This window comes from Dendrobates tinctorius, unplaced genomic scaffold (assembly GCF_039654945.1).
Source record: "Dendrobates tinctorius isolate UK_male_01 unplaced genomic scaffold, ASM3965494v1 ptg000005l, whole genome shotgun sequence".
NCBI classification, from domain to species: domain Eukaryota; kingdom Metazoa; phylum Chordata; class Amphibia; order Anura; family Dendrobatidae; genus Dendrobates; species Dendrobates tinctorius.
Window position 1 is genome coordinate 34569925 of NW_027361673.1, and position 16968 is coordinate 34586892.

Genomic DNA, 16968 nt, shown 5'->3' on the forward strand with positions numbered 1-16968 from the left:
ATCATCAGAGCAGCATCGAGAAGCAGTGCTTAAATTGAATTTGTCAGTAGGATTAACCCTCCTAAGCCTGTATGGGCACGTAGGTCATAGGAAGCTGAATGAAACGATGCCTTGATATCTGCGATCTGATGTCTTATTTCAGAGAAATACACGTTTTTCAAGTAAATTAGCTGTTCAGGACACTGGGCCAGAAGCTTAGCTACAAGACAATCTGTCTTCACAACCAGAACTTATTTTAAATAGAAGGGGGAGTTACCAGCGTGATGTGTAATGGCCGCTTTCTGCTCTCCTGATCTCACTGAAGAGCTGTGTGTGATTATAACTGACACATCTGGAGGTTCCTCTCAACTTCAGCTTCCATCTCACAGGCATCCAGTGTTACATTATGGTTGCAATACAGCAAAGCTGTGAGAGCTGCAACAAATGTTTTTGTTAATGAGACAAAGTTCAATTCTGCTTTTCTGTGTTAGTTACCTTTCTCACACTGGTAACGGTCCATCTTATTAAAAATAAGTTCTGGAGGCAGATTCTCATGCAGATCAGTGATCGGCTCATAGTTCTGAACAGTTCATTTACATATAAGAAAACGTGGATTTCTCTGGAATAAGACAGCGGATTGCAGATATTGGGGTATTACTTCATTCAGCTTCCTATGATCTATATAACAAAATTGACAGCTTAGAAGGATTTTTCCTACTAATACATTCTTTCTAATCACGAGAGGATGAGTAACTGCTCAGTTTTTCTTGCCACTTTGAACATTTGGAGCGATAATATTTGAAAAAGGACAACCTTTAAGTGAACTTATTTTTTGTATATAGTGAGTCTTCATATAGAATAGGGAGTGACACAACCCAGCAGGCATATTAAAAGGACCCATCTGCTCTCTAAACATGTTTGTTTTAGTAAATGCATGAAAGAACTCTTCTGAAGAATCTTTTCTTATAACTACATTATGCCATTCCCCTTTTATTTCTCTTGGAGATTCATGAGTATATGACAACTGTGTGTTACCATTCTAATTGTCAAATGGGTGTGTACTTGTGCAGTCTAATACCGGTAGCAATGAATAGACAGTCTCGGACTGTGTAAAGACACACCCTTAGCTGGTAACACCCAGTTGTCAATGAATTCATAAATTTCTAGGACTCTTAAGAAAGGAAAAGCATAATGCAGAATTCTAAGAAACGATGCTCCAGGACTGCTATATTAACCCCTTAATGACCACCAATACAACTTTTTACGGATCTGAGATATAAGAGAATAGCATCCCCATACAGGTGACAATCTAGCAGCTGTCGGCTGTACACTACAGCTGACAACTTGTTGCATTAGCCACTATTAGTATCGGCACCGTCCATATCTTTTTAATGCCTTAGATGCTGCTGTCAATAATGACTATATCATTTAAATGGTTAAAAGAGTATGGGGGGCTCTCTCTTTATCCCTATTGGCATCCTGAGATCATGACTGTGTGGTCTTAATGTTTGCAATGGCAATTCATGACTAAATAGCGGCCTTAGGGTCCCGTTACATTTAGCAATGCACCAGTGATCCCGACAATGATGCGACCTGATCAGGATCGCTGGTGCATTGCTAAATGGTCGCTAGTGAGCTGCCAAACAGGTAGATCTCACCAGCGACGCAGCAGCGATAAGCGATCCGTCGGCTGTCGCTCTTACCTGTCACACCGCAGCGATGATGACGACTTCCGCCTGCGTCCATGTGTCACTAGTCAGTGCCAGCGGGACGCCAACAAGGAAAAAATGGCCCAGGACATTCGAGCGCGATCAGCGATATGCAGCAGGGGGCCGGTCGCAGGTACGTGTCACACAAAGTGAGATCGCTAGCGATATCGCTGTTGCGTCACAAAATCGGTGATGCTTTAGTGATATCGCTAGCGATCTCGCTATGTGTAAAAGGCCCTTTAGAGTCTGCTGGCTACAGTGGCCTGTTCAAAAGTTAGCGACATTTAGGTGGTAAAAATACACTTTTTCATTCCTATCAAGCCACTTTGCATTAATTACTGAAAAGCACCTGAAAGGTTAAGAAACTACCTGACAGCAGTTTTCAGTATGTCAGGGGATGTTGTTTTTAAAATGGTATCACTTTTGGGGGTTTTCCAATATATAAGAATCCTAAAGTCACTTCAAACCTAGATAGTTCCCTAAAAAAAAATAAATTTAAGTTTCCATGAAAAAATGAAAAATTACTGCTACGTTTTTAAACCTCCTAAAATGCTAACAAAATAACAATTTACAAATGTTGCTGATGTAAAGCAAACATGAGCAAAATGTTATTTATTAATGTTTTTGTGTGGCATAATTATCTCAATTAAAGGGATAATCATTCAATTTTTTTTACATTTTTGTCAAATTTCTGATATTTTTTTATAAATAAACACAGAACATATTGACCTATTTTTACCATTATCATAATGTATAATGTGCCACGAAAAAAACGATCTTACAATCACCGGGATTTGTTTAAGCATTCCATAGTTATTACCACATAAAGTGACACTGGTCAGATTTTAAAAATTTGGCCCCGTCACTAAGGGGTTAAGGGGAATGCAATTATTTATTAAAAGAGACCTGACAGGAGAGTTGACAAGTTTTCTTTTAAGCAAATTCAATCTATTTTATACATTTCCCAGCATTGACAGTAACATCAATCAGCTAATTTCTTCCAATCACTTCCATGTGTCATTCTATCCTTTAAAAATAAAACGGCTGAAAGCTGCTGGTTATTGAATGATGTCTATAATTAACTGCAGTAATTGATGCTAAAACAGCTTGAAAAGGAAGATAACCCCTGTACGGACTGAAGGGCCGTTTACATTTAGCGATGCACCAGCGATCCGATCAGCGATCCGACCAGGTCAGGATCGCTGGTGCATCGCTAAATGATCGCTAGTGAGCTGTCACACAGGCAGACCTCACAGCGACGCAGCGCACGATACTCACCTTTCACACACAGCGATCCTGACGTCCGCCCGCCTCCACGCGTCACTCGTCGTCACAGCAGGAAGCCCAGCAGGAAGCGCCCGACGAGGAATGGTCCAGGACATTCTCGCATGATCAGCGATGGACAGCGGGGAGCCGGTCGGAGGTAAGTATCACACATAGCGATATCGCTATAACGTCACAAAATCGGTGACGTTATGGCGACATCGCTAGCAATATCGCTACGTGTAAAACCCCCTTGACTCTACAATTTGCAATCTTAAGGAAATTGTCTTGATAAGATGAGCTTTACCTCGTTTCCATCCAATTTCCTTTTGCCCAGTTCTGTACTGTGTAGGACATTTGATTTCACAATGGTAGTTTGCTACTGTATATTTCACATGGCTGCTTTAATTCTATTGAAGCCGACATACATAAAAAAAAAATTCTAAACTCCAGATTCCCAGCTGCGTTGGTTTTTCATTTTGGATGAAATCTACTACAAGGCTCTGGGAATCCCACTCTTTCCTCACAATAAGACTTCCTTTTATTCTTGCAGAGTATGCAGGAACCGTGACAGATAACAGAATATTTCCTCAAAGACCAGTCACTCCTGGACATGCAGTGCGTGTTTCATACTTGACAAAAGAGAGGGATGGGAAGCAAGTGGTGAGAAATTTCATTAAATTCTAGCGAGTTACAATAATGCTTCAGGATGAGAAATGTGTGTGTGTGTGTTTCTAATGATATTCTGTCAATTAAACAGATTGTGAAAGCTCTCGGTGACAAAACGATGAGCAATCTAGATTTCCAGAGCGGATCATTTTTGTTTCGAAGAATGAGAAAGATACAATAAAGCGCAATAGAAAAGACGTGAAAATATTTCTGTATGGAGGCTGATTAAATGTGACAGGTATCTTCACTGCAAAATGAATGATAATGTACAGACATAGGGAAGATACAAATCATTCCAAGTGAAATCTTTACTGTGAGAAAAGGAAATCATTTGTAACATTCTTCAAAGTAAACGCCGCTTTCGCTGCTTAACCATGGATTAGCTATTTTATAAAATATTGATTGACCCATAGGCAGTGGATTGTTTGAATAATTTACAACTTGTCTGAATAGTATAGCAATCCAAAACATTGTATTCCAGAAGCAACGATTAAAAAATAAAAACCGTTTTTCTGAATTCGGTTTTCAGTTTGTTTGGATGTATCATTCCACCGGACTTCAATTGATTGCGATCATTGAATGCCTTTTTTTTTAACTTAAATAGACCCAAACTTCTGTTGCAGAGCTCCAAATCCCCTGCATAGCTATATACAGTGGCTTGCGAAAAGAACATGCCTACAACTGTGAACATTTGGTTTTCTTTTTATTGTGAAGCAACAACAAATAGGACAAAATGACTGAAAACTTCCGTGTGCATAACTATTCAGCCCCCTAAAGTCACCACTTTGTAGAGCCTCGTTTTGCAGCAATTACAGCTGCAAAACCGCTTTGGATAAGTCTCTATGAGCTTTCAACACCTGGCCACAGGAATTTTTGCCCATTCCTCAAGGCAAAACTGCTCCATCTCCTGCAAGTTAGAGCTCTTTCACATGTCCTGATATTTCCGGTATTTGAAAACCAGAATGGGAGCTATCCGTGTCCGTGTGGCCGTGTGTTATATATGTGTGGCATACATGTGGCATCCACATGCAGCACCAGTTTGACACGTACCTGCATCTGGGAAAAAAGGTACAGTTCACGCTGTTCCCAGGTACTGGGTGCTGAAGGCACCTCTCATCATTGTCACCTGGTCTCCCTGAGAGGCCAGACGACAATAATGGGAATTGAATTCAGCACCCACTGTGTACATTGTGTGTAAAATAAATATTTTTTTTCTAAATGGTGTCTGCTCCCGCTGTAGCTCTTCTTGGGAAAAATGGATTGTCGTCGGACAGGTGAGGAATATGGTGCTTTATTATTTCCAAGTTTTACAGTAATAAAGGGGAAAAATAGGGTGTGATGTGTTTATTTCAAATAAAGGAATGTATGTCTTTCTCTCAATTAAAGGAATTTATTCTGACTGTTTCTTTTAATAATATGACTATAGGGCTAGTATTGGGGACGTCTTATAGACGCCTCTCCATTACCGACCACTGGGCTTGATGTCAGCAGCCATAAAGCAACTGACATCAACACCAACCCTATTACCCCACTTGCCACTGCACCAGGGCAAGTGGGAAGAGTGAGGCTAAGCGCCAGATTTGGCGCATCGTATGGATGCGCCATTTCTGGGGAGGCTGAGAGCTGATGTTCTTAGCATGGGAGGGGGGCCAATATTCTTGGCCCCTTCCCAGGCTATTAATTTTAGCCCAAAGTTGTCTGAATAGCCTTTGCTGGTTAGAATTTATAGGAGGATCCTACATCATTTTTTTCTGCGCTCCCCGTAAACTAACCAGTAAAGACTAAGCAAACAGCTTTGAGCAGTTATTAATGTCCTTGGAACCTTTTGGAATACTGGCTTCTTTAAAGATTATTAGCATCAGCCCCCAGCGTTTGGCTTTCCCTCTGCTGGTTATGAATATTAAAGGGAGCCTGTAAGAGAATGGTCAGCCATAATATACTGAGCGGCCATGATGAGTCAGGCAGCCATCTTGTCAAAAGTTAGAGAAGATTCAACTTTTACAAAAGAACTCATAAGATGTACTTTGAAATGGAGGATGTAGAATGAGATCATGTCTGCTATCACCCTGGCAGGCTTGCAGAAAGGAAAATTAGATCAATATGGGAATATGGTTACCAAATATATGGTCAATGTGTGTATACGTGATAGTTTTGGAAGAAAGAAAAGAATCATTAAAATGTCAAATGCATGAATTTATGGATCAAGCCTGAAAGCAGTGATAAGATTAAGGACAGTAGCCATAGATACCAATGACTTATGGGTTTTAGTGTTGCTTGGAGAAACATTAATTAATATCTTCGTATTATGTCATTATATTCTATGTTCTAAACCATGTTTCTCTAGCATTATCATGTAAACGCCCACTGCGGCAAGATGCAGCTTTCTTTCTTCTCATTATGTATAAGAAGCCCCTGTTACTGTTGCTTGTGGCCATTCCACCGCCATCATGCCGTCATGCCACACCATGATCTAGCACAAAGCCTTATCATCGCCAGACCTCCTAGCGAATCTCTGCCCGTCTGAATTCCTGTTTTTGCCCGCATATTTCAACTTCTCTGATTTTCTGTTCTGTTTTGCCTTGTATCTCCTGAATAAACTTCGACCTCAGCTTTATCAAGAAGATTGTCTGCAATTTTGTCCGGCTCTTCCAGCTCTCAGTAAGAACTTTCTCTTACAGAGCCCATGCCATTTTTTTTATTATTTATACATGCCATTTTTTATTTATTTGATCCTATAAATTTTATTTTTACCTATATTTTTCTCACTTCATTCACCAACTAAGACTATTTAATGCTGATGCATCATACACAAACCGGGTTACAAAAATATTTTAACATATGTTGTAATGTAACTAAATAAGTCAAAAGCCAACGAGGTGAATACTTTCTCAAGACACTGTAATAATAATTTCTGGCCATCTCCAGACACCATTTGGGTAATCTTCTTGCAAGTGATTAAAACATTTACATGTCAGTAATAAAAGTGTTCATTGAGCACCGTAGCTCCCCCTTGTGGAGACCATGAGTATCAAAAATGTTATTATTTAATTGGGTTGTCCACTACTTAGACAACCCTTTGGGACGCAAACTCCCTTAAGAAGAAGCCTAACCACGAAACGCGTGTCAGGGGTGCCACGGCCTTCCAGGTATGCTATTTGTCCATCAGCAATAACCCTTTCCTTCTCCTCTCTGGCTACTCACATGTTTTACTTATTATAGCCAGCATGCTTATATATCGCACTATGCATTACCTTTAATAGCATGCTTATCTACACATTGCACAATGCATTTACATAGCATATGCTCACCACTGCTACTTAAGGATTAGGATCTAGCTGATTTAATGGAGTTTTATATAGGATCTATTGTTGTTTATTCAGTATATTAACCTGCTTTAGGAGGTTTTTCCTTTTGGAAGCATTACATTATAAGCTCCATTAACTAGTTTTGAGATACTCTTATTTTATAGCATACTTTTATGGATTAACAACAAGATTCATGTATTTGTATTTTAGAACCCTATGTACTGGTGTTTAAGGCCTTTTTCTTTTGCATTTACTGCCCCCATATGTACTGTATTATGCTATAAGGCATTTTAACTTGTTTATAATAAAACTTTATGGATTTTATGGTATATAGCTTTCAATCCTTTTTTGTATGATTTGTTTCTAAAAAAAACTTTACTTTAACCACTTCATGCAAATTGACATACAGGTATGTAATTCTGGTGGTACTTGGGTATGGAGAGGGCTCAAGAGCTAACTCTCTCCACACGCAGCAGATGCCAGCAATATCACATAGCCGACATATATGTCTAACAGCAGCAGCCAAAGCTGAGCACTGACCAATGCTGTTTACCATTTATTTAGATGCTGCTGGGTCACTGTGAGAGCATTCTGAAGGCATCATCACTGCCATATTGGAACTCATGAGAAGCTCAGCCACACCCTGAGCATCATTGGAGACAGATTGTGATACAAAGGTATTACATAAATTAGTAAAATTGGACTATCACAGGTGAGAAAAAAACTGTAAACATTTCTAAAAACTCAAATTGCCCACTTTTTTTCCCGAATAAAAAAAAAGTTAATAAAAAAAGTCATATTTTATAGCATTGCATTCGTAACAGTCTGGGCTATCAAAATATAGAATTAAGTAATCTGTATGGTAGGTAACATAGAGAGAAAAATATGAAAACATCAGAATTACGTTTTTTCAGGCACCTTATCTCCCTACAATTATAAGAAAAAGCCAGCAAAATGTTGTATGTACCTCAAATAAGACCAGCAGCTCTCCTTATACTGCTCCATAGGTGGAAAAATAGAAATGTTACGGGTCTGCCGCATTGTACACATATTTGTGGTCATGTGCCGCCGACTAGTCTTCATCAGGCTTTACTCAGTAGAAGAGAATTGAGAGAATCCAGGTAAGATTAATTGTCATGTGACCACGAATAAGTAGATTGCATGCATGCAGCCATGGGACCAGCCACCCACACAGGAAATACAGGGAACTGTGACAATGAGTGAAATATGAAATGTCACTATTCAGTTGTCTGTTTTCAGAGTGGCTGCAAACTTTTCTTTTGAAATCCGCTTTATTCCAGACTGATTTTTACTGAGCATTTTTGAGTCTAGCTTTAGCTTTTAACCCCCCTTTAACTACATTTACTAATTTTAAAGTTTCACCTACTTTTTTTTTAATTATAATGAAAAGCAAACATTATCAATGATGCTTTCTGTACACTTACCTCAAACCACTGCCCATGTGACTGCATTTTCAGAATTACACAAGGATCTGGCTTGGAGAGGGCATCTCTGTCCAATATGCCTTTGCAAGATACTCTCAATTCCACCTTGGTGAGACATGGACTATTGAAGATCCCAAGGGTATTGGCTGCCGATTCGTATATATTGCTCATCTTTTTAATAGTATACCTAAATAAAGAAAATGTATGTTATTCTTAGAATCACCGCTTTCTGTGATATGCTTACATAGTTAATACTGTGAATAAATCTCAAATGTCCATCAAGTTCAACCAAGGGATGGGAAAGGACAAAGGGAAAGGGCACTTGCACAACTACAATGGACGTTCCCTTGGAAGAAGCAGAATGCAAAACGCGTGTTGGGGTGCCACGGCTCACTAGAGGCACAGTGTATAATATCCGGCTACCATAACCACTTATTCCTAATCGTTCCTCGTGCTTTACTTTTTTTCTTCCTTTTACTGTTACACTTTACTTGTATCCTGGGAAATTTCCCTTGAGGACATTAGATTTTTAGGCAATTTAGCTAGCTCACCTGAATATGAATTATACCTGGGCGATCCAATCCTGCCATTGTTATGCACTTCATGCATTCTATATTCCCGCTCTTTAAGCACTTCGGTATTGTGGTCTTTAGAAAGCCGCTTTTTCGGCTCTATATGCACCTAGCACCTTACTTATAGACCAATTAATTATTTGTCTATATATATACATACTTTTTTCTTGCAGGATTATATGCATAATACATTATTTATAAATGCCTAATCAGGTTTTCTGCATCTTTAGTGACCGTTTTTTGCATTATTTGCTGTCCCCATTTTTTATCAAATTGGTGTAACAAATTTTTAAATAATGCTCAATAAAATTTCTTTGTAATCTTATGTCATTATAGCTGGACTAACCATCCAGAAAAGTACTTTACATATTTACAATAGCAATGACATTATATCTGTAAAATGCATATGTCTCTTATTCTACTACAAAGGCAGAAAAACAGCTGCCTGGTCCTGTAATCTATATTTACACTCAGTAGCCAATAAAACAGCATTGTATTAAAAGGATTGGGTACTTTAAATCAATCAAGTCTTATAGTCATTTTCACAGAAATTGTTGTGTTTACATGCGCGGTATCCCTACTCGAGGGAATTTGTGAACAACATCAGAGAAAACAAGATCTGAACAAGCTGTCAATCAAAAAGCAATCATCTATTTATGGGAAATAGATGATCTTCGTCAAAATTTCTAAATAGCACCTGGAGAAAGTAACTAGATGAAGGAAAGGCTGAATAAGTATAGCTATGAAGAAAGGATTTTAGAATAAACTCTGGTTTAGAAATATTTGAACTGCATTGTGATACAAAGTGATTTTCCCTTTGGTGACAGCTTCATTTTTTCTCTTCCTATACAAATTAAAGGGGCATCTCAGTTATTCAATATCTGGCCGAATGCAGCAGCCACAGGAGATCGCAAACAAGGCTGTGTAATACAATTTGCACGTCATCCACATCGGTAGAAGTTATGCAAGCAAGGTAGCTCAGCCATTGTCCCAACCATCTGCGACTGCGACATATACACATATATTTCCATCTCAGTAACGCAGTGGCATGTAAAAGTTTTGACTCCCCTGAAAGGGCAAAAGTTAAAGATGACACATTTCCTTTGTATTTCAGGCTCAAAAAATATATATTGTCATGTTTTCCATTTTAAAAATTACAAAAAGGAAAATGGCCATCCTGCATGGTTAGTACCTAGTAGCACCCCTTTTGCAAGTATCACAGTTTGTAAACACTTTTTGTAGCCAACCAAGATTCTTTCAATTCTTGTTTGAGGGATTTTCATCCATTCTTCCTTGGAAAATTCTTATAGTTTTCCAAGATTCCTGGGTCATCTTGCATGTACTGCTATTTTGAGATCTAGCCATAGATTTTCAGTGATGTTCAGATAAGGGGACTTTGAACAACATTGTAAAACCTTCAGCTTGCGCCTTTTCAGGTAGTCTATTGTGGATTTTGATGTGTGTTTAGGATCATTATCTGTTTGTAGAAGCATTCCTCTTTTCAGCTTCAGCTTTTTTTTACAGATGGTGTTATGTTTACATCAAGAATTGATTGAAATTTCATTGAATCCATTCTTCCCCCTATCCATGAAATTTCCCCATGCCATTGGCTGCAACACAACCCCAAAGTATGATTAATATCACTCTGATGCTTAATGGTTAGTGAGATGTTCTTTTCCTGAAATTCTGTGCCCTTTTTCTCCACACATACCTTTGATCACTGTGGCCAAAGAGTTCTACTTTAACCTGTTTTGTGCACAGGACTTGTTTCCAAAATGCATTAGGCTTGTTTAGATGTGCTTTTGCATACTGCTGACACTGAATTTTATGGTGAGGATGCAGGAGAGGTTTTCTTCTGATTACTCTTGCATGAAGGCCATATTTGTGTAGAAGTCTCTGAACAGTAGAATAATATGCCACAAATCTAGTCTGCTAAATCTTCCTGAAGGTCTTTTGCAGTCAAGTGGGTGTTCTAATTTGCCTCTCTAGCAATCCTATGAGCAGCTCTCACAGAAATGTTGTTTGGATTTCTAGACCCCTTGACCTCCATTGTTCCTGTTAACTGCATTTCTTAATTACATTTCGAACTGTAGAAAGGGCAGCTTGAAAACGCTTTGCTATCATCTTATAGCCTTCTCCTGCTTTGTGGGCCTCAAGCATTTTCATTTTCAGAGTGCTAGGCAGCTGAAGAACCCATGGCTGCTATTTTTTGGCACAAGGTTAGAGGAAGCTGGGTTTTATAAAATTGGGAAATTTGCATCACCTGGCCTTTCCTAATGATGATAGTGAACAAGTCATAACCCTAACAAGCTAATTAAGGTTTGAAATGTTGGTCGAAGTTATTTGAGCACACAAATCTTCAAGAGTGCCCCAAATTTAGCATCGGCTCATTATCCAATTTGTAATTTTTAAAATGTAAAAATGACAATATATTTTTTGTGCCTAAAACACAAAGGAAATGTCTCATCTTTAACTTTAGGCCTTTTAGAGATCACGTCATCTTCAAGTTGCTTAACTGTTCACAGTAACAGTAATTTTGACCGCAGGTGTCCAAACTTTTACAAGCCATTGTAAATGCTTAAGATGAAATCCCATTCTACAAAGATTTATACCCATGGAACAACACTGTGAACAAAATCAGTAAGGCAATATATGAAGCCTGTACAGTTCCTTTCATACAGTTATACAACCTAACAGGGTATACACAGACTGAAGAGGGTCCCTGGGCAAGATCAATATTTGGGCCCCCTGCAGTCCAATATCTCATCCTAATGCACAATTCCACGTGCTTTAGAGATGTAAATAAGCCCCTCCACAGGTTGCACCAATGGTATGTCTGCCCCTACAGCCTAAGTACACTGTTGTACAGGCTCCAACAAACTCTTTGTATATACAAAGCTGAATTAGGATGCCACACATTTTTTAGATCTGTACTATGGCTGTGTTCATGTGCCCTAGTAGTGAAAATCAAGTCTAAAATCTGAAAATGTAAGTATTACAATCAGCAGTTTGGCAAAATTAATTGTACTAATTACCCAGAAAAAAAGTCTATTTGGTATTGTCTCCCATATGAACACAGCCAAGCCAGCACAGACATAGATACTGGTAATGGTCCGTGGGAAAAAGGTATGCAAAATAACTCTCCTGAAAATGTCTGTCAAAAGTCTGTCACTTAGATCTTATTAATTGCTTAGAAAATGCTGAAAAATTAGTCACTTGCCACCAGTGACAGTTTTCTGGGCCTTGATATGCCAATAGGAAATCTGTCCGAGTGTGCTGGTCTAAAGGGAAATAGCTCTGTGTCTATTCTGCTGCCACTAAGTTAATCATCTCCCTAACCAGTACTGTTCTCATCATTACAGACAGAAGTCAGGCTGGTGTAACTCCAGAGACTGACTGGATCCATTGTGAGTACAGGCATAAGAAAAAGGAACTATTTTCCAAATTAGAATATTTATGACATATGAACTAAATGTGAGAAATATATAAAAAGAGGCAAGGAATTAATAGGTAGGTTGAACCATTTTTTTTTATATAAAATGGTTAACCTATCAGTATCATCCATTCTTATAGGATAGTACCCTGGCACTTAGTTTCACCCCCCACCTTTTCAAATAAATGGTTAACCTTGTATTACATAGTGGAGCTGAATGAAATCCATTATTTCCACGGTTATTTGACTCAAATAGAAAAACTTCAAATTCCAGCTTCAAAAGTCCTCTTCTAAAAAGCAATTCTTTATTGATAACAAATTTTCCATGTTCTATCAGAACAATGGGAAAACCTGTTTCAAGATTTTAATCATTGCATAGTATGTGCAGTATATAGTATATAGTAGTGCAGTATATAATGTATATAATACAAGCAAAGGTAAAGCATGTCGACATGAAATATATCAAATATGAATAGCAATATTGCTTCTGAATAATAGGAAAAAAAAGAGACACCTAGCACATAATTTGGCGTATTCATGCATGCCCAACAACCAACGACAAGGCAATCTCAGAACTGCTGGGAACCTACATGTCTTGTGTGAATACCTCTCTTAGACTAAAGTCTGAATTTCTGGGTAGATGTGAATACCTCTCTTCACAGCCTCAATTTATGGGTAGGTAGGATCCTGTTGCAATTAAAAATCCTCACATGCTGGAGGGCGGAGTGCTCGGCTTTTATATTTGGAGAAATTTGTAGGAAGGTAGTGGGACAGATCTCTCCACTCCAGGTTTTGGGAGCCACCCATGTCCAAGATTCCATTTAAACTTCCAGTTAAGTTTTGAGTGTGTCAGTATTAGATTGCAAGCATGAGAGCAGGAGCTCTTTGTATGTCAGGTCTGTGTGAGACTGAACACAGGCCAGAGCCAGAGAAAGCAAAGCCATTGTCAAACCCATGAGTGATATGGTGGTGTAGTTGTAGTGTCGGTGGTGGGGTGCCGAGCTGGGGGGGGTGGTCCTACTTTTGTACCGCGCAGAGATGATGACAGAGACACGATGAGGCAGATTCTGGGTGCAACAGGTCCAAGTTTATTTCATTACTTGCCGTCCGCCTGACGGCCTCCGCAGCACACCGCACGTTTCTTCACTTATCGGCCCTCCGTTTCCAGAGCCGTTTACACACCGTACTTTTACAATAAGGACGTACATATGCGTACTGTCCCTCCTTCACTTGTTCGACGCTCCTGCCAGGTCCGCCACTGTGGCCGCCCTAGGCCCAATAACCAACAGCGCTTTCACTGGTCAGTCGTCGTGTCAAATACGGTATGTGGCACTCACTGCCTCGTCTCTTCTGCGGTATCTTTCTGTCAGGACCACCCCCTGACGTTTCCCTCTCCTCAGTCCCCTTGGTCGGATTCTCCTCAGGGCACACAGACTGGCGAAGTCCTCCTGTCACCTGGGCTCCCCCTGGGGACTGGAATCTTCTGGAACCCTCCCTCAGAATTTATAACTTCCCCGGTTCCTTGAAACTGTCACTAACTGTCACCACGCCCCCATGACCAACGGTTTCTAAAGCCCTAAGCTGCTGTAAAGTCCTTTGCTCACACTCCACCCTGCCATCTAATGGTCATCCCAAGGTACTGCACGTCCACTACACTTTCCTAGTTGTTTCCCCACTGTAATCACTGTCTCCTACCTACACTGTGCAAACCTATCTTTCTTCACTCTGACTAGTCCGTCCGTCCGTCAGGTCACCTTCCCTACACTCCCCCTTCCTTTGTCCATTGTCGTCCTCGACAATCGTCATCCCTGCCTTCGTCGTTCTGAATCTACACCTACATTCTGTTGTCGGACCAGAAGTTGAGCCAAACCCACTATCTGCGGGGGCCGAACCATACTGGGAGCACTATGCTCTGAGCAGCCTACTGCTACTCACCAGCGCGCACGCCACATGACAACGTCTTTCAAATTGGGCAAGGTACACCCGTATTCTCTCTACGGCGTGTATCTTTCCCCTACTCTCCCCTACTGTTACCTTTCACTATCCGGTACGCCATGATCGAGGCCACTCACCTACCAGATCATTGCCGGCGCCCGCCTTTCCTTCTTCAGGGGTGTCCGTGGTGTCGGGGACCTGACCTAGGACGGCTGTCTTTCTCACATCTTCCCATTCATTTTCCTTCTTTCAATTACATGTCATGGTCGGCGTCCCGGTCTCCCAGACCTCAACTCTTAGATCCCTACCGGATCTCACACTTTCCTTTGGTCCCGCAGACCTTCCCTTAACCCGGACCTGTTGCATTTTACTTTGCATATTATACATCATACAACTTTATAATAGCACAAGTACCCCATTTTTTATAATTTTTTTTTTTCGTTTTCTTTTGCTCATTTTAAAACCAACATATAACAACATAACATTGCATGTCTTCTTTCCTCCTCCCCCCTTCCTTGGACCTGGACACTCCTCCGCTTTCCATATCCCCGTTCTGTCAGGTAAACATATTTTCGTATATAAAGAACATAGAAAGAAGAAAGAAAGAGAGAGAGAGAGAAAATAGTTGCATCAGTTAAACAACAACAAAACTTTTTTCTAAATGCAACTGTCCTTATAATCTGCACAACGGTGCATCGAACTCCTGACAGTCTATACCACTCTCAATGGACAGAGGTGAGGGCTCCACGGGGATACTGAGGGTGTCCATTCAAGTCCTCTTCTTTTCCATGACGGCCTCTCCTTGAGTGTGGAGCAGGTTCCACACTTCCTGCTCCCGGGCCTTTTTCTTCCTGATCACCTCCGCTTCCCACACGGAGGGAACAGCACGGGCCCTGGAGTCCGGTGGGCGGGACTCCGCTGAAAAAGACCGCAAGACAGAAACGGCCGAAGATTTCTGCGGCCCAGCAGCCGCTGGGGTCAGGTGGCAAATGGGGAGAACCGGGTCCTCGGGGGCTGGAATCACAGGGCCCGCTAAATCGGTCGCAGCCGACTCCAGCAGCGGCATAACCGCGGCCTCAGGACAGGCCGCATCCACTACTTCCAACGGAGTCGGAGTAACGGCCGATTTCAACAATGCAGCTGCTATTAGCAGGGAAAGCGCAGCAGCATCTTCTTGGGTGAGCTCTGCACTGGTGACTCCGGGCGGGGTAGTTCGGGGACATGAGCGGGGACCTCGCTCAGCTCTGCATACACCACGGGGCCCGTGGTAACTAGGCCTTCCGGTGCGCAGGGGGCCGCGTGCTGCAGCAGAATGGTGGGGGCCGCTTGCGGAGGCACTGGTAGGGCCGGGGGTACTCTCACCTTCCCTGGCGCTGCGTCCTCCGTTCCATCATCACGCAGTTTCCCCCGCAGCCTCCGTTCCTTGCTCCACTGTCCTGCGGGCCTTCCCTCCGGACTCGGGGGCTCCGCTGAGAAGTCCTCTGCTGGTATTAGTGGCAGCCGTTCTCGCTGACTCCCCTCAGGCTCCGCTCCCCGGCTCAGCATCCCGCTGCCTGCCCGTAAATCTGAAGATGACTTCTGGTGCAGCTCCATCTCTCGCTGCCATTGCCACTCTAGGCGGCCGATGCCCCGACACCCGCAGCATCTCATACCGTCTGTTGGGCAGCACTCGAATGGCGTCAGACAGCCGCAGCCAAGTTTTTCTTCTGTGCCACTCCTCCTGCTGGGTGGGGCGTTGGCAGACCTTTCCATCCATCTGCCAGGGTCCAATATATGGAAACGTCGGTCTCCGGGCATATATTGCTTCCTTTTGGGGTACGTTGGAGGGGGTCCCAGTCCATTCTGAACAACTGCAAACACCCGGACCTCTCCTCTGCGCTGAAGTAATACCGCCATCTTGGGCAGAATCAGCTACTGCCTTGGATCCTCTGCAAGCAACACAGATCCGACACAGCGTCCCAATTTGTAATCCACAGGTCAGTAATTTTTAGTCCACAGGTATTTATAATCCGAAATAGAGCAGTCCAAGTTTTCCTCAGTCCTTCAGTTGCAGGCCTGCCGCAGAAGATAGCGTATTAGCGGCGGCGATCCTGCCGACTACGCCAAATGTAGTGTCGGTGGTGGGGTGCCGAGCTGGGGGGGTGGTCCTACTTTTGTACCGCGCAGAGATGATGACAGAGACACGATGAGGCAGATTCTGGGTGCAACAGGTCCAAGTTTATTTCATTACTTGCCGTCCGCCTGACGGCCTCCGCAGCACACCGCACGTTTCTTCACTTATCGGCCCTCCGTTTCCAGAGCCGTTTACACACCGTACTTTTACAATAAGGACGTACATATGCGTACTGTCCCTCCTTCACTTGTTCGACGCTCCTGCCAGGTCCGCCACTGTGGCCGCCCTAGGCCCAATAACCAACAGCGCTTTCACTGGTCAGTCGTCGTGTCAAATACGGTATGTGGCACTCACTGCCTCGTCTCTTCTGCGGTATCTTTCTGTCAGGACCACCCCCTGACGTTTCCCTCTCCTCAGTCCCCTTGGTCGGATTCTCCTCAGGGCACACAGACTGGCGAAGTCCTCCTGTCACCTGGGCTCCCCCTGGGGACTGGAATCTTCTGGAACCCTCCCTCAGAATTTATAACTTCCCCGGTTCCTTGAAA

The 16968-nt window shown here is 42.1% G+C and overlaps 1 protein-coding gene across 2 annotated transcripts in view; it reads right to left on the reverse strand.

Annotated features, from left to right (window-relative positions):
• Positions 1–16968, reverse strand: part of CPNE4 (copine 4) — a 662462-nt gene that overhangs the window by 525549 nt on the left and 119945 nt on the right. For both annotated transcript variants that reach the window (XM_073569453.1, XM_073569446.1), the window contains exon 2: positions 8371–8557. In XM_073569453.1, coding sequence (XP_073425554.1) covers positions 8371–8541 — 171 coding nt within the window. In that variant the 5' untranslated portion in view covers positions 8542–8557. The remainder of the gene's footprint in view (positions 1–8370; positions 8558–16968) is intronic.